Below are 18,575 nucleotides of genomic sequence, written 5' to 3'. Positions count from 1 at the left end.
TGAAAGCAGCGTCTGAGTTTCTCCCATGTCTGGACACACCGTGAAATCCACCTTTTAACTTGGGAGCTTGAGCGTTGCTTTTGCTGCAGGGACATTGTTTGGGTTTGCATTTCTGCAGTGCAAAGCCATGCTAGACCCTAAAGTTTCCAAGCCCTGCTGGGCTGAACAGCTTTAAGCCATAACGGTGCTACCTTCCTTTCTGTATTCACCTTCTTGATGTGTTACGAATGAATCCTCAAACATCCAGACGTCATGTTCTCCTCTTCTGCTTTATCTGAATATGTAGACAGGGCATACCCTTGTGCTTTTGTTTTTTCCCTTCCTCCCCTTCTCCAAAATTAAATACTTTGCTGCTGAAACACAAGCATTTAATCTGGCCATTATGCGGTATATAGTTCTTCTGTATGTATTTTCCATCATATATAATTAACTTTCGTTTTCAAGAAGCAATTTTAAATATTCATATAGATCTATTACAAGGGAGCATCTGTATGATGATATGTTTTCTGCAACTGAAAATAAAAGGACCACTGGGACGGAACAAAAGGCAACTTCTCAAGTTAATTGTAAGATTTTATTGGTGTTTCACTCCGCTGCTCGAGGGTTTCTCCTGCGAATCAATCGCAGACTGCCTAATTTATGTGTAAGCCCTGGTTGAAAGGCGTCGCAGATTGATTTGCTGACAACGCGTAGGGAAAGGTGACCCTAATTTGTGACTTCGGTGTCCAGCACAGGCCTGCTGGGAGAGGGGGATGCTGGAAACCTGCAAAAATGTAAATGCAAATTTTTGTGTTTGCTTGAAAGGTTGTCCATGTGTATTCAGTAAAACGTAATTAATTTGGGCTATGGGTAGCAATTGTTTAGTGTTATAGAGGATATTAATGAGACTTTAAAATCAGTTGAGGTGTTTTTCCTGAAATGTTTGTTCCTGTAAGATTTTATAAGGAAGTCCTGGAACTTTTTTGTTGGTTGATGTTGATTTGTTTGATTAGTACCCTGAAAGCACTCGTCTATTTGATAAGTCTCTTCTCCTTCTCCGTGTTTCTGTGTTAATGAACTCGCTCCTTTGGTGAGCTTGCAGGTAAAATAGTAAATAATTCAAAATAGAGCCTTGCTGCAGAGATCTTTATTTAGCTAAAATGAGACCAAGAAGGACAGACAATGAATATTTATGCAGCAAGAGACATGTTTGGCTATGAAATAGGGATGTAAAATGGCTGTGGCACAGACCTAATGATAGATAACATCTACTTTTAAAATAATCCAATGTTTTTCCTTTCATTTTCACTATAATAATTTTCTGTGCTTTACTCTCAACTCAGTCTTTCATGGCTTGATCCTCCGCTTGGCTGTTGGGCAACTCTTAACGCTGGGGCTGGTGCGAGCATCCCCCGGGACCGTGCCCACGGTGGGGCGGGCTGGGGCGTGGGTGTGCGGTTGTGGCACCGGTGGTCAGGAGTCCCGGCTGCCCTGCGAGGTGGGCCACCGCCGACCCAGGAGTCACAACCGCTTCCTTTCCTGCTCCGTGCCACGGGGACGGTGGCGGTGGCCGGAGTGCGGGCTTCCTGCTGACTCAGCCCCGGCATCCTGCCTGCGCTGCCCATGCCACCGCTGTCCCTCTTGCTAACCGTGAGTTACAGCTCGTCCTCGCCACAGATTTGCCCAGGGCTTTTCACTTTAAAGTTGTAACTCATTATCTGGATGCAATTTCTTCTGTGCTGAGCATCTGTCTCTAAACTTTAAAGTGTCTTTTAGGATTTAGCCTCTGATCTAGAATTTCTAGAGATTCGGGGTAGGAAAGGGATTGATGGGGCGAGGCGAGGTTGGCAGTGAGAGCCCAGGCAATTTATAAACCTCCTCTGCCAAAAATAAGATGAGGCCTTTTCTCCCACGCTGTCTTTGAATAGATTGGCTCCTCTTTGTGCTCTCCAAAAGCTGGGGTTATTCAGATGTTCGTCAAAACACTGATATAATGGTCTCCCGTGCCGGGGAATGGGGGCCAGGGGAGGGCTGGCTCCTCACTGGTTATAAGCTTTTCGATGTATAAAATTGTGTGACTGGCTTATGATACCGCTAATGCGATATGAAATGTTCTGTTAACTATTTCATAAATTCAGCAGTAGTTAGAGCAGGTATAACTTGCTTTCCGTAAGTCATTTCACTCGTGACGGAGAGCAAGGCATAGTTCTTAATTTTCATGCGGGCAGCCCTGCATTGCAGAAACCGCTTCTGCAACTGGGCACGTTAGCAAAAAGGAAATGGTGAAAGTAATCATAAAAAAAGGGAGTAAGTCCAAGCCCAACTGCATGGTAGAAGTAAGAAAACGGCAATAAAGTGAAAATAGTTGTTCTTCCTGTAAAAATGTCGTACAACGGAGGTTCATGTTAGAGGATTATCTGACGAGCCTGCAGAAATACTGCAATTTAAATACTGCAGACAAGTAGTTCAGCTCTTCCCTTAGCTCAAGAAATACCCTTTAGCTCAAGAAATAATTCTACAGCAGCTTTGGTGCTTTGCATGGAAGCAGTTGGTTGAGAATTGCGTCTGCGTATGGAGTCACCTGCCAGCGGCTGGCGTGTGACGAGAGCATGGACAGCGGGCAAGGTGAGGCCGTCGGGGATGGCACCGGGACGCGTGCAGGTGCAGTGATGGGGGCACAGAGCTCCAGGATTTGCTGTTCTGGTTTCCAGTTTCTGCCTCTTCCACTCGGGCTGGAGCTGTCATGCAGTGGAATTTGGGCTCAGACCTGGCATTTCAGGTCAAGGTTGTTACTGTGGCGAGGAGCGCTCTCCCCAGAGCTGCCGTTTGCTGTTTGAGGGCAGGGCCGTGCGTTGCAGTTAAGACGTGAGGGAAAACCTCTCTCCCTGGGACCAAAGAGAGAAGAATCAACTTCTTGTGAATTTTCTGGTTTCTGAAAAGACTTCTGGTTTTGCAGAGTTGATGTTGTTCTTCTCCTTTACGGCTGTACCTTCACGAGATGACTGCGAGTGGTTGGGCTTAAGTATCACTGAAAGAAATGATCCTTCAGGGGCTGCATATGTGAATGCTAAAGGTCGGTGAAAGAACGTATGGAAGAGCGGTGCCTTAGCCGTCCTTCCCGGCAGAGGATGCTCAGCCCGTCGGGTGCCTGCCCTGCCTGGGGACGAGCGGGGAATGGGCAACCAAACCCACCAGGCACCAGCGCCGCGTGGTCGCAGGGTGCGGGGATGGGAGCTTGGGCTGTGACAAGGGAAGGACAAATTAGCATTCAGATGAAGTTAAGTATCTTCAAATTAGGTGGCCTGGGTGAAATCGTGATCTGAGAACAGGCTGGAGCGATCTCCGGGTGGTTTGTGTCAGGGAGCTTGCAGGAGAAGTTGTGTGAGCGGGCAGAGGGCATTACGTGAGTCCGCTTTGGACTCACCAAAATAATACCAAAATAATTAAATATCAATAACGCCCTGGAAACTGTTGGAAAGATGTGTAGGGAGCGACGTGTCCTGTCAAATCAAGCTTTTTCCCGTGACAGCGTAACATGCCTTATGGATTTCAGCAGAACCTGTAGATGTTGTAGTGGGGTTTTGCCCCTGTCTCAGAGACAACGCTTTCTCAGAAGCATGTTAGGAAACGATGGATGTGATGAAACCGATGCTTTCAGAGCAGCTATTAATTGGAAAACCTCTACCCTGAAGAGTGCAGGTGTGTGGCCTTCACAGTAGCTTGGATGCTATTATGCATTGTGTCTATTAATGGCTTGGCTTGCATGGGAAGTATTGTATTAATGATATTCAAAGCAATCTTGACTAATTAGAGGAACATTGTGGAGAGGACGGCATGCAGATGCAAAGCTGTTGCAAAGCCTGAAGCAGGAGTCATCAGCTGCACCGTGTGAGTTGCTGAAGTAGTTTGCCTCCGTAGGAGAACTTAGGAAAGGACCTGCCTGATCCTTCCCGTGTCACGATGTGTAAAAGGTATGAACCTACGCGAGAGTGAACTGGTCGTACCCCTGCGTTTGGGCTGATGAGGCCTTACCCAGAGCATCGGGGCTTTGGGAAGGATCTTGGGCTGAAAGAGTCCAGAAGAGAGTAATGAGAATTACTGGGGTTTAGAAGTGATCTGTTTGGAGAGGCTGAAAGAATTGCTACTGTTAATAAGTTTACAGAAGAGGTGATTAAAGGGAGATGCCTGTCTTCAAGCGTAGGAAGCTCAAATGGGAATAGTTTGTAATCTGTCTTTCTGGGTGGGGGGAGAAAGAGCAGTGGGCTGAGTCTATATGGGGGGAATAGAATTAAAAAAAAAAAAAAAAAATGTGAAGGACTGGAGTGTAGAGCTGAGGGATGCTGAAGAACTGGAGATTTGAATGCACGCTTCAGACCAGCATGCCGAGAACGGGGTAGGTATAGTCGGTCCACCCAACGGTGAGGGAATGGCCTCGGTGACTTGTCAAGGACCTTTTGCAAAGAAAGCCCTTTCTCCTCCGCCGTATTATTGAGCACTTTACAGCTATATTGGTTGTATTTAGAATTAATGCTCTTGCAGTTGTGTAAACACCTAAATAAAACACAGCTCGATTAATTACACTGAAATCATGGGAATTTACACTTAGCTTTAGGTAGGAGTTATTTTAACTTCCACCTTAATGATTAAAGCTTCTGTTCATGACATAACAGGTATGAATCTTTTAGAAATGTATTATTGGGGGATTTTTTTAGTTAACATTGGTATTTGTGTTTGGTGGGGGGTTTTTTATAACAGAAGGAACTACAGGAATTTTGTTTAAATTTTCAGGAATATTAAAACACTTCTCTGTATGTTAGGTAAGAAATTGTGAAATAGTGTCCTCGGTGCATTGACTTTGGAACTATAGCTCCTGGTTTTAGCAGTCTGAGCTTGAAAGACGGACATCCATAATGGTACTCATCACATCTGAAAATAACGCTGCATCTACAAATAGTGTTAGTCATTGCGTCATCAGGTGGGGGGGCTATTTTATAAATAATAATTTGCTTGCTGGCTTCATCATGATTAATTATATTTCATTATTATGGTTAGTGTTGACCGGCTTACCCTAGCTCAGTTTAAATCAATATTGGTCTCAGCGCTAGCCAGCGAAGATGGATTATGAGCACTTCAGAAATGCACCTGCAGAGACTGTTGGTTCCTGCAAAAGCTGGTCAGACAACTGCCAAAACTGGCAAAAGAGCTCTTTAAAAAGTGTTTGCAAGTAAATGTACATCTGTGAGAGAGCGCATGTATTAATCATCCTAACCTTTTTTATTGCAGCATGGAAATAGAGCTTTGAATTGGAAAATAATTTTCCTGTCTCTCTCTCTGAAGTTGTAGTTCCTTCTCTTTCATCTTGTGTACTCTTTTCCTAATTTTGAATTTCTGTGATACGCAAACTGACTATTCCAAGTCTGACCTATGTAGTTTTAAATATTATGTCCCAAAGTCTTCACAGCCTCTGTATTGCTTCGTTGAGAGCCACTCAGCATGGCACGGAAAAGAAAAGCTCTGGTTTTTCCCGTCATTTCCAGAACTATGGGGCTGCAGATAAGCCATATATGTAATTTAAGTATGTGCATAGTATACGTATTACCATATACGTAATTTAAGTATATACAGGATATGCAGAGTTTTCCAAAATTAAGGCTGAAGTCAAAGTTCGTTATGTTCCTGGTTTTAAATGCATGTAAACCAATCCTTTTTTTAATACAATTGATCACCTAGCCTATCTTCCTAACTGCTTTGAATCTGATTCTGGTGAGCAATAGTACCAAAAACCCCAAGCAAATAGAAGAAAAACAGATCGCTGTCACACTCGACACTGCTGCCTCCTGGTCCTGGGTGCATTCGTGGAATCCGACTGATTGAAAAATTCCTCGCCATTTTTAATGTGGCGAATGTCACTTTGTAATGGTGGCCTGTCAGCCCCACTGTCAACACTGTCATTTAATCCTTTTCAGAGCAGACCTGCTAATGCAGTGCTTAATCTGCTGGTGACAACCAGTGATTTATATTCACTGGAGATCTCGGCATTGCTAATTGAAATGGATTTGAACTAGCGTTAGCCATGGTCGGCTGGGTTTTGAGACTTGCTCGTGATACTGAGAAAGACAGCTAGGACCAGCTATGTCGGGTCAGAAGAATTTAAAAATTGCTATTGCAAAAGTGGTAATTTTTGTCTGTATTCAGGTATGTATCCTTAAACATAACTTTTTTGAACATATTGTCTCTATAAATCCTTGTTAAGCTGTGTGTAGTCCATGAACGCGAGTGCCGTGCAGATTGCTAGTGTGCTTACCTGAGAAACTGGCCTCCAGCAGATCAGAAATCGTCATTTCTCCACTGTCTGCTGTAAATTTGTCACACGCATACTCCGTGCTGCATATCTCTTACAGGAAAATGAAAGCAAATGTAATAATTTGTCTACCTGAATTAGAGATGAAGTGACTAAGCAAGTAAGACAGTCTATCAAGCTTGATTATTCTAAAGGGGAATTAATTTTATTCAGTTAATTGGTACTTTGCCTCACTCAATCTCTTACGTGTAAGTGATTATTCTAATTTGTATTTTTTTTAATCTAATTGTTTCCATCTCCTTTAAATGATATTTATCGCAGGTATTCATATAGAATACATGAGGAATTGCTATTGTCAGATATAATTTTCTGAGCGGTTATATTAAATGATACATGATTTTAAATATTAGATATTTATCCCTTAAATTCTCTTGCTGTTCCTGAAGAGGTTAGAAACAAAGCTTGTCTTTATACGTACAAAAAACCCAACAGTGAGTGTGCTGTAGACCGCCCCATGAAAAATACATTTTTATGATGAAATTTAACTTTTCATCACGGGGTGTTTTCTACCTCGCCTCTGAGGAACGGCCGTGCAGCAGGCGGCGAGGCTGAACTTCGAGGAACGTTTCCCAAGCAGAGATGCCTGCCCGATTTCGTGCTGGGCTGCACTCAATGCACGCGCAAACATCTCAAGTCCTTTTCTTTTTTTCCTCTGGATTTTAGGACACCGTAAGTCTCTGAGTTAGAATTACAGGGATTCAAAGAAAGAAAAGGGAAAGATACCTGATATATTCATTTTTTTCTAAAGCTCCTAAATTTTAAAGCGTGTCAAAACATGTGACTTCTACTAAACTTCTGGAAATTTGATTTGGGGCTTAAGGTATAACTCTGAGTAACAAATTGTTATTGAATGGTTACCCCAAGCGAGGGGAGCACCGAAGAGCTGTTTGCAGCTGATGCCCCGTGGAGCGGTTCTTTTTCTAGTTCTTTTGTAAAAACATAACTGAAATGAATAATTTTCTTTGAAATGCTGCAGTAATGCTTTCTTACCCGCCTTGTGACGTAATGGTGCAATAAAGTCCTAACCAAAAATGAAGTCACGCAAGAGCTATTCCAGTTAAACTGTAACTTGGTGCTGCCTGGTGTGCTAACGTGGGTCGGCAGAGGCGCAGTGGGAATACCAGGGCTTCAGGAAAGAGACGGTAGCTGCGGTCGGCCCGGCAGGAGATAAGAGCTGCTCCCGGTGCCCAGGGTCCTGGCCAGGGGGGCTGCTGCCGTGCCAGCTCGCCGGCTCCAGGTAGGGGAACCCCCGGCCAGCTGGAGAAAACAGACGCTGGGGCTTAAGACTCTTCAGCGGGACCAGCTGTGTTGGGGGATATGCTGGTTTTGCTGGGATAGAGTTAATTTTCTTTACAGTAGCTAGTATGGGGCTATGTTTTGGATTTGTGCTGGAAACAGCGTTGATAACACGCTGATGGTTTAGCTGTTGCTGAGCAGTGCTGACAGTGGTCGAGGACTTTTCAGCTTCCCTTGCTCTGCCGGGTGCACAAGAAGCTGGGAGGGGGCACAGCCAGGACAGTTGATCCAAACTGGCCAAAGGGACATCCCACACCGTATGGCGTCATGCTCAGCATATAAAGCTGTGGAAGAAGAAGGAAGGGGGGGACGTTGGGAGCGATGGCGTTTGTCTTCCCAAGTCCCCGTTAGGCGTGATGGAGCCCTGCTTTCCTGGAGATGGCTGAACACCTGCCTGCCCATGGGAAGGAGGGAAGAAATTCCCTGTTTTGCTTTGCTTGCGTGCACAGCTTTTGCTTTCCCTATGAAACTGTCTTTATCTCAACCCTTGAGTTTTCTCACTTTTACCCTTCCCATTCTCTCCCCCATCCCACCGGGGGGAGCGAGCGAGCGGCTGGGTGGGAGTTAGTGCCAGCTGGGATTAAACCACGACAGGGGGTTTATGGCTGAAAAGCAGGAAGAGCAAAAGCAGAAAAGATGGAGCAAGGAGGGAGTGTGGTGTTCCCTCTTTCCCTTTTTGGAGATATTTTTTTTTTTTTTTGCTTTTTTAAACTATCAGTCCTTTTTGGTAGGTGCTTGCTCTTGGTGTGGCCGGCGTCCCAGGAGCCAATGCAACCTACAGTGACAATGCTTTCATGTCTCTCATTTTTAATTATATTATCTGAATTGATAGTGCTTGTCCTTTAGAGTATTACTTTTTTAGCGCTAAAAATCTGGGGCATGACCTGAGCTGCGTGATAACTAAAGCCTGGGGGGGGGGGGAAAACCAAAACCCAACAGTCTCTCCACCATCCTCTGTATTAGATGGGATGTTTCGCTGTTTTATTCCTGCTGTAGGAGGATGCAGGGAATGGGTATCTATTTAACCCACTCTGAAGTAGCTTGTGCATCGGGCTCCTTGAAAAAAGCCACACAGCTGTAGCAATGCCACGCAGCATGACAAAGGTTTCATTAGCGTGTTTTTCTTAAAGCCCAGGTTTTATTCTTAAGCTGTCAGGTCAGATGAGGATTCAGTTCTGCAGCCAAAATAGAAATTAAGCATGTGTACTAATCTAGTAATCCCTGTAAATAATGCTGTTTTCTCACGTTCTGGGGAGCTGGGCCTTCCCCCGTGGCGTCTCCTTGGGCCGTGCGAGAAGCGGTGCGGCGATGCCGATGCTGGGAAGAGCCGTGCACGGGCTTCACGCGCTCCCCTGATTTCTGAGCCGATTGCTGGATTGCATTTAGATTTCAAGCCCTCTGCCTCCTTGGCAGGACTGGAGTTAGCTGTGCAATTTTACAGTGATTTTTTTTTTTTTTTTTTGGTCATGGTATCAAGTTCTCTGTTGGACGTAGAAGCATTTATCTATAACAATGCAGACTTTTAAAACTGGTTGTAACAGGAATCTCTGGCACCTTTTTAAGGCTTCAGATAATCAGAAATAGCTAAGAATCCTTCACTACAAAAAGTAGTATTCCATGAAGTTAAAGTTTAAGTGCCTGAGCCATTTACCCACGCATATCTATGAATTGAAGGCTGGAGGTAGTAGGATATAAGTAGATAACAATGCATTGTATCCCCATGCCGTTATGCAAGCAGTTCCTATTTTTTTTTTCCAGGCAGAGCAGCAGTTGCCTTACAGCAAAGCCGTGTGATAAAGACAGTGTATGTCTCTACCTCGATCTTTTCCTTCCCGATTTTATCAACGAGAGGCTTCTTTTGTAGTACGCGGTTATCCTTTCTTGTTCAGCAGCCCTTGTCTACCCGCCTGTCCTCTCTTGGAGAGGAGTTGTTGTTATTTTTTACTTTTTTTTTTTTAACAGACTATATCATGACATTGTAGCTTCTTGAGGATGGAAAATGCTGCTGTGTCTATGGCGGTGGGGTTTTTTGGTTCAAAAAATTATATTGTCGAGGTCCTGCATGTGAAGTACAGAAATATATAGTAAAGCTTAGAGTGTTTTTATGTTATTGCGACTTGCTCAGCTCCCCATCCACCCCAGTCTGAAGGGGAGTACCGACTGCTTGGTCGTATGTAGTGCTTGGTCGTGCTAAGCTCAGTCTCACGCATCTGCCTCCGTGCTGCAGCACCTAAATTTGCTATAAGTTTTAATCCTTCTTTCTTTAGCAAGCAGAAGTACAAGGTGCTTCAGACAAAAATGAGATCCCAGAATTTTTGCATAATCTTTAGATGTGTTTATTTCTGATTAAGTTGTGGTGCATCGACTGTATGCTCAGGTTTACCACTTTCAAGAGAATAGATACAAGATGTCTGGAGTAGTTTTTGTATCTGTAAAACCCTCGTAACAGTAATGTTGTGAGAAATGTGTATGGACCTTAATTTCCAGTCTTTCGGAAACCTGCCAGCAGCTTCAATTTTTTTTTAATTTTTTTTTTTTTTTTTAAAGAGCTGGCTGTATTTTCACGGGGAGCCGGTGAGCTCAACGCTGCACTGCAAAATCGCGCAGCAAAGCGGCTCGCTGTAACTGCCAGAACTGATTACCCGCAAGTCCCGTGGATGGAAGCAGCCTTTGCCGAGGGTGTAAAGCATGGCAGTCAGTGAAGTGCAGCATTCAGCACCTCGTTCCTGGCAACGCCAGCCCTTTCCCTACGGATTCCACTTTTATTCTGGCTTTATTCCAGATTTCCAAATCCTCTTCCTTCCTTTCCCTTCCCTTCATTTTACGTAAACTGCTGGTGCGTGTTTTGAGCTTCCAGCATACTATTGCTTTATAATTCTAAATTGTTAAATTTTTGGAAGGTTATATATAATGCTAAATACAGTGTAGCCAATGTAGATACAGTTTGCGGTAAGCTGTTACACATAATTAGTTATTTGATCCCACGAATGGCTAGTTCAGGGTTAACCTGGCTGTTGACTGAGCCTGTTAGTGTAAGACATCTAGGCTGCTTAAATTATAAACAGTAGGAGAAGGAATTGAAAGAGTAAATCTGTCAGTAGGAAGCTGGACTGGAAAAAAAAAAAGGTATTTAAGAAAATAAAGTTTGATGCTAATAATACTTTTTATTATTCTTTCTTCACTCATTATGTTAAAGAAAAAATTCAGCTAGATCCATTGAGCTTCCAAACTGTGAGAAGGGGAGCAAGAATAGAGATGCTATGAAGTGTGTGCTCCCGTGGAAAAAAGTTTTATACTTCCCCCCCCCCCCCCCCCCCCCCCAAATATATTTTGTCTTTTTACTTTCATGTTCATTTTTTTTCTTACCCCTGTATTCTCATAACACTTGAAAGAATTCAAAATAGCATCCTAGGGGCAGTGGATAGAAGGCATCCTGCAGTCCCTTCTGGAAGGGGTTACCTTGGTAAACTGAGCATGCTTTAATTGCTTTCAGCAGGCAGAAGGGCTGCTCTGGGTCTTACAGAGCCTTGAAAAAGAAAATAAATCGTGAGCTGTAATATCAGCTGAGCTTATGCCCTTCCTTTAGTAAGGGTCTGTGCGCTCCCCAAGGCAGCTGCAGTTTCTGGTGCCTTCCGCTGAGGAGCGAGCCGCCGGCTTGGCGAGGGCCTTGCTACTGCTGACATCCCTTCAAAGCACGAGAGAATTAATTTTTAAGACTGTTTCTTTCTTTTAAAGAATACCAGGTGTGCGGTGAGTTTGAATTTAGTCCTAGGTATAGCAGAGAGGCTGGGAATAAGGTTCACTTCTGAGTAACACACGTGAGAGTGGCGAAAAGGTGGTGTGAAAGTTGTTGTTACAGAAGTTTTTTACACGGTTGAGCTTATCCAGAAATTATTTCTGGTGGTTATCCCATTTTACATCGAAAGGAAGGATTTTCTAGTGATTATTCTAATGACTGCCAAGTTCCTGGATTTTTTTTTTTCTCTTGTTAGGCAGTACTACATAATATTACAATTTCCACAGGACATTAAATATATTATACTGAAACATTGGGGAGCTTTGTTGTGCGGTATTACTGTGGTTATAATTTTAGCAATGGATGTAGAGCCACCATCTGGATGTGTTCTGCCATTTGTGAAATACAGAAAGTAATGCTTGTGTGTTACGTTTTTGCCAAAGAAAATATTTTAAAATTGAGCAAAGCCAGCTAATGGATGAGATGGCAGCCTCTTATAATTAGTGTGTTTATTAGGGACTGGATAAATTTACAGCAAATTAATAACAACATTTATTTTTTCCCACATAAACCTCAATTTAGAGGGACGAGAGTATTTCTAGACCAGCTCATTTATCTACAACTGTTAAATTCCCTGAATTTCTCTATAGTCTTCAAAGCAGCAGCACGTTCTCATCACACCTTTTCTCTAACCTTCTCTAACACTGGAAATTATTTACTGGTCTCACGAAACCTGAAATTCTCTGTATTTGGAAGACTCTGGTGAAATGCTTTATAGCTCGCAGACTCATAGCTGTGGCACATGCGTTCTCCAATGGAATATATCTATGAAGCACCGTATGTATGTCTATAGGAAATCAAGGTAGGGTAAGGAGACTCTGAAAGGTGCTTGTTACAGGTACTTTAAACTTTGTGGTTGCTACTGGTCTGCTTGGTGGTAAAAGCTTTTCCTCTTTGTTTCGGTCTCCGGGCATCTGTGATGCCAAAATTGTGTGTCGGAGTTACACGGCGTAGAAGTATTGGTCTTGTGGAGGAAAGTCACTTGGACCCTTAAGACAAGGTCTGGCCACGCTGGGGTTTTGGGTTTTCCCCTCCCTGCAGCCACGCTGCTCCTACTCGTGCTCTTTGCAGAAGGTGTAATACATGCAATTATGGCAGGAGCTACCAAAAATACGTGGGTTTTGCATTTATTCTCAAGATTTGCATTTATTCTCAAGATTCCAGCTGCTGGTACTTACGAGTTTTCTTCTTATCTATGGAAATGGCTTCCAGACGCCTTGCCTCAGTGTCCTCAGCTGCTGTGCTTTGCTGATGTGGAGTAGCTTTTCTGGCCTGATTTCCATAGTTGTCTTTGAACGATGGCTGAGCGTTATCTTCCTGTCTTGGATTTAAAGCATTCTTAATGAATTCTTAGTGTGCGCAACTGGTATTTTCCTTTTCCTTCTGCATCAAAACTGAAAGTTAAGTGATAAGGGAATGGGAGAGTATAAAACAAGTTTTAAAACTTTCCTCATCTAAGGTAAACATTTGCTTTTTCTTTTAGCTTTGTTCTGATGTGAGGAAAAAACGGAATAGTAACTTGAGATGAAAATTGATCTCTTGCTTTCGTTTTCGTTCAGGTCCAGGATGGAACATTCCTGCTCGCTCCTGCTGCTCTGTGTTAGTTTTCTGTTTGCGCAAGCTTTACCACCCAATGGAACTGAATTGCCAAAACCAACAACAACAACAAGTAAGGAAATCACTTAATTTGCGGGGATGGGAGTGGGTGTGGAAAGGGACTTCTGGTGAGGTCCCCCTGGTGACATAGTCCTGGATGTTTTTCCAGGACTTTGACCCCACTAATGTGCTTCTAATCTTGCCAGATGACCTCTGTATTTGAGCTCCGTATGACTGGTGCTGTACGCTTTACTTTCTCTTTCCCTTGTATGGGAAATGCAGAGGATAGCTTTGGGAGAGGTGGAGAAGCACAGGATGTCTCCTCCTGCCTGGGCTGCAAGCTCTCCACGCCCCAGGAGCTGTCACTGTGGATCTCCAACGTGACGGGATGTAGACACAGATAATATGAAATACAGAAATTCTCAACTAGACGACAGGATGAACATCTTTAAACATCATGAGGAACTACAGTCTTCATATGTGTTCTGTGTTTCCTAATGGTATGAGCTGTCTAAGGCAAGACTTGAGGAGATGGATGATAGTGCAGGTGTCCTACATAAGATTAGGTCAGGTGAAAATAGAAAAGCCTTTTTCAGAGACCTGAAAGCAGTCTTCTAATCACCAGTCCACTACACCATCTTTTATTCATCCTCATTTCTATTCTCAGAATGTCTTCTTCTTGCTTCAGGCCTTCCTACAACTACATCCTAACACATTACAGTCCTGGAGAGGGGCTTGTTCAAGTCAAATAAGGGTTCGTTGGGGGTTTTTTTATTTAAGATACTGATTCTACTATTATGTTCTGTGATGGGATGATATATTTTACTTGCACATTGTCCTTATCCTTCAGAATCCTACCTAGCTACCTTTGAAATCCCTGTGCTGGCGAGTGGTGGGTGTCGGGCAGCGGTTCACTGTTTGGGCGGTGGCAGTGTGTGATGCCGTGCTCACGTCAGAGGGAGATTTCCAAAGGGATAGCTGCTCCGTGGACTTGGTTGAAGGCAAATAAAGCTGACAATGTTCCACATAAACAGTGTGGTGAAATCTTGGTAACTTTCCAGGTGACTGTTGTTGACACCCAGTCTTTATAGGAGGGTGTTTTTGTGGTTTGGTTGGTTTTTAATCTGCCTGTGAACTTCACAGCCGTGTGGAAGGAGAGCCAAGCAAGAATCAAATGCCAGGTGTGGCTGATGGCCACTTTGCTTTGGTCCTTGGTTGTGTTAATTTAGGTGTTTGGCATTGGCTTGCCTCAAAACCTGAGGCTGGAGACCAGCAGAGGCAGCTGAGCAGTGCTCTGCCCGGGCACCAACAGACCTCGCAGGGCACGCGGTAGCACCCGGGAAGCGGAGGGCTAGGGGAGCAGGGGGCTCTCCTGCTAGTAACGACAGTCGTAGTGTTGTTTTCCTTCGGGCTTTCAAAATAAATACATTGCTAATATAAAAAAGAATTTAGCCCAGTATAAAACTGCCGATAAATGGCTCTGCTGAAATCTTGTCAAGCAGTTGTCAGTGCCCTGCTTCTTGTCTGGCACCTGGAGCAGCAGCAGAACAAGTTACTAATATTGGTCTGAACGTGTAAGAATATGGGAATTGGGAAAGGGAAGTAACTTGTTAGTTGTATCACTTCCCAGAATTTTAATAAAATTAGTAAAAAGGGAGTTTCTCCATAGATGCTGTTCATCTTCAAAGCTTAATTCAAAATTGTGTTGAATTTAAGTATGATTATATGGATAAGAGTAATCCTGTCATCCGTGTTTTAATTAAATCTTAATGTCAGTGATACAAGTTAGAAATGTTAGTACGATTAAACTGTTTATTTCTAAATATCAAAGCCTACATTACTTTGCAGTGAGAAGCGAAGAAGAGTTTTGTCTGATAGACAAGTACGTACACACTGAAAATGTATTGCTGTGTAGAAACTTCCAAGATAATAGGATTATCCAATACATTTGACAGCCATTGACTTAATACAGTATTTTTTTAATACAAAAATGAAGATTTTTTTGATTTAAGTGTCAAGAAAACTCCATTTAAAAGAATATGGAAAGAACCGAAGGATTCTAAAAAAAAAATCTAGCTTTCCTTTTGCATGCTAATTTGATGAATGATCCAAAAAGATAAGATGCTTTTGACTCTGAAAGGAGTAGTTATAATTTATTGCATGCCATTATTTTAGCTGACTTGGTTTTTAAAACTTTTGTTGAATTAAAATACTCTATTTATTCTTATTTTAAACATGGATACTTGGTCTGTATTGCTCAATTTTTCAACACTATTGCCATTTTGCTTCCTACAAGTGTACCATGACATTGCCCTTTCATAAAAAAAAGGATATTCTGGGTTTTATTGCACTGCCATTTACTGAAGAAGTTGCACTGCCTTCTACTCAGAGTATTCAACTATATTAAATAAATATAAACCAGTATTTATGTATTTGGATTTGCATAAATGAATGTATATTTCAAGTAGGTAAAACTTTATGCTATCAAATATGTGACAGGCTGTTTATACATGATACTGTCCGTAGCATTCAAGTAATTCCTGGTTACTCAAATATTAGTTATCCGGTATTAATCATAGGCAGGATTCTTTTACTTCCTCTTGTATTTTTACTTGTTATGTAGTTTAAATGTGAAATGGGAGTTGCAGTAGTAAAGCTTTTAAGTCCTTTCCAAAGGTTTAAATTTCTTTCTTGTTTACTCGATGAATATTTCATGGGTTTCATGGCCATCTTTACAATTTATTTCCACTACCGATGTATTCACATGCAGAGGTAATGAATTTATCAAATGAGTGGGAGGTTGAAAGGCAGAAATGGTGCAGTTTTTGATGCCCTATTTATTGCTGGTTTCAACTGTCAAGAAGTTAGTGGGTGTCTCCGAAGATAACTGAAGCAATGCATAGAAAGAATGAAGTCTTGCTATATGATAGCCAGAACAGACCCGGAGACGGGGACTTTCACGCTAGACTCATGGTGCTTCTTTCATGGAGAAAATGAGGCATCATCAGAAAATTGCATTTTGAAGAAGGAGGCTGGCTCATTTCACTTAGTATTTAAAAGCCAAAGGGATGCTTGCCTGGTAGATACTCGATTTCAAGAATTAGTTTGAAAAGCAGAACTTCAGAAATCAGTGTTTTTGCATTGGGGGTTGGACTAGATGACCTTTAAAGGTCCTTTCCAACGCAAACTATTCCATGGTTCTGTGATTGCGGTGGCAGGCGGGGCTGTGCTCGGTCTGGCTGTGCGGCGTTCGGCTCTGGGATGGCAAACGCAGGCGCGATTCTTGCATTTGCTGCTGCTTGCCGCCTTGTGTGCTGCAGGCTGTGGACGCTGGTTTGTCTTCCCTACCTGTCTTTTTCCTTTGCCTGCCCTTTATGTATTTATTTATTTTAATTTGGGTTTGTTTTTCATATGTACCAAACGCATCTCCTGGTTGTCAGCTGTGTATCTGCTTCCTCTCCACAGTCAAGGCACGGGGAAGCACAGCGATTCTCTGCAGGGTTGGGATTTTCTCTTTCAAAACGAGCGTGAGAGGCCATAGTCTGGACTTTGTGACATCCCTGTTGGCATGGGTGGACTTCTCCTGCCCAGTCATCACAGCACAAGTTCAGCCGGGCCTCGAGGAGGCAGGGTGGCTAGACGAACACTGAGAAAGGAGGAGAGTTCTCCTTTTATTGAGTTAACTTGTAGGTTTTCAGCATATAGAAAGCACACAGTGACGTGCAAGATGCTTAATTATAGTAAATCAATCACTGTTAAATCTGAACAGAAAGTTCAGTGAACAGAAGTTAAGCACTTGCGGAAGTTTTTTTAACAACAACAAAAAATCATTTAAATACTCTGCTACTCACCCAATCCAGACATTTCAGAAATGCCTATGGCCACAAAAAGTACTAAGGACTACCAAGAATATGTCACTTGAGCGTGTCTTCACCTTAGCAGCAGTCCAAATGATGGCATGCGGACAGCCTGCGCCAGCCGTGCATCTGCGCTGTGAGTAGCATCCCGGTACCCCCGGCAAGGTGGTAACATGAAAAGGTTTCTGTCCCACGGCTGTGTGTGCTTTGGTGAGCTCTGCCGCTCCCTGCGGTCGTTCTCGGTGAATTTTCAGTTACCTGCTCTGTGGGGCACGTGAGGACCATTGAAAGACTACAATAAAAATTGAAGATGCTTCGTTGCCCTTTGAAACACGAAGAGGTGAAGGAGTAATATGGAAGATACTCAACACTCTCATACATGATAGGTTATCCGGTCTGAAGTATTCCCTAAATTAACGTGTGAGGTCTTGCATGGCCACCAGGCAAGCTGGCTGTAGAAGTTAATGCAAGCTGGACTGAGCTCTTCACTGGAGACACGTCTAAGAGCTCCTGTATCCTGCACGTGGTGGATGCGTTACTCTGACAGAATTTGTGTGTAAGTACCAACAGTGGGGTAAACTGGGAAGCATTGGGTTTTGTGCCTGCAGGTGACAAAACACCTCTATTAAAATTTGACCAGAATTTTATTCATAATCATATATTTTATAACGTGGCCCTCTTTAAGATTGCGTGCATTGTTTGCCATGTGCTCGATAAGGTCTGTGTTGAGATGTTGTGGCATCCGCTCTTCATGTAAAATAAATGTCGGAGGAGGTCGGGGTCCTTTGCAGGGCTGGATGTCTGAAGCAACAGTTCAGACCCAAACCAGAGGCTCGTGTCGCTGCCCAAAAGCCTCTGTGGTCAGATTTGACTGAGCCCTGTTTAAAGGACATTTGTGTGTCTGCTGAAGGGACAGCAGAGATGAAGGATGCACCCTGAAAAAACCTACTTGAAATCTAACCCAAATAATGGATGAGAGCAGTTGAGTTTTAGTTTTGGAGAGGTGGAGGGTTAAGTTCTCTGTTGTTTGAAAAGAAGTTCAGACCTGTGACTAAACAGAGCCTGTTGTTGTGGGATTTCTCCTGTGCTCAGATAAACCATATCTTGTCTGTTCTTTGTCAATCACCAGAATAATTTTGGGTGCCTGACTTGCTATCTAGGGCAAACCGCGCACCTTGCCTCGTTAGCTTGCTTTTGTGGAGGGAGAAAAAAGTGTTTTAATCACACTTTTATCCATGTGCCATTTTACTGTTCAGGTCCTACTTGCAAAGGAACCGATCCAGGGATGAAAAAAATCAAAGTTTGGGAGAGAGTGTGGAGGGAGGATCACGGGGCAGTTGCTGATCTGCATGCACTGCTGTTAGTTCCCTTTTTTTCTTGTGGGTGGTTTTGTTTTTGACACATACGGAAAGTGGGAACATCATAACCCTGAAGGAAATGGTGATATATCTCCAGAAAGAGCTGTTCAGACGGCTGGGCCAGCAGCACAGGGAATGGAGCCGGGAAGAACCCATGAGTCAGCCTCATGCAGGGGAACCACGAGGGGTTGCCACCATCCTCCTGGTGTTAACCTTCCTCTCTTGTCAAGATGAAATTTCATTCTATTTTTAAAAGAATACCCTCGGGATGAACTTTTTTGTGTGGCTGTGAACAGAAAGCCCTGTGGTTTTGGACCACAGCTCTTTGTGTT

At 43.2% G+C, this 18,575-nt stretch overlaps 1 protein-coding gene across 1 annotated transcript in view; it reads left to right on the top strand.

The window, feature by feature from the left end:
* Positions 1 to 18,575, top strand: part of PTPRE (protein tyrosine phosphatase receptor type E) — a 112,136-nt gene that overhangs the window by 56,989 nt on the left and 36,572 nt on the right. The window contains exon 2 of the mRNA XM_075504342.1: positions 12,992 to 13,101. Coding sequence (XP_075360457.1) covers positions 12,992 to 13,101 — 110 coding nt within the window. The remainder of the gene's footprint in view (positions 1 to 12,991; positions 13,102 to 18,575) is intronic.

The sequence above is a fragment of the Mycteria americana genome, chromosome 6, assembly GCF_035582795.1.
Source record: "Mycteria americana isolate JAX WOST 10 ecotype Jacksonville Zoo and Gardens chromosome 6, USCA_MyAme_1.0, whole genome shotgun sequence".
Classification (NCBI taxonomy): Eukaryota; Metazoa; Chordata; class Aves; order Ciconiiformes; family Ciconiidae; genus Mycteria; species Mycteria americana.
The sequence above is the reverse complement of the archived record's forward strand: the minus strand, read 5'-3'. Positions and strand labels throughout refer to the sequence as shown.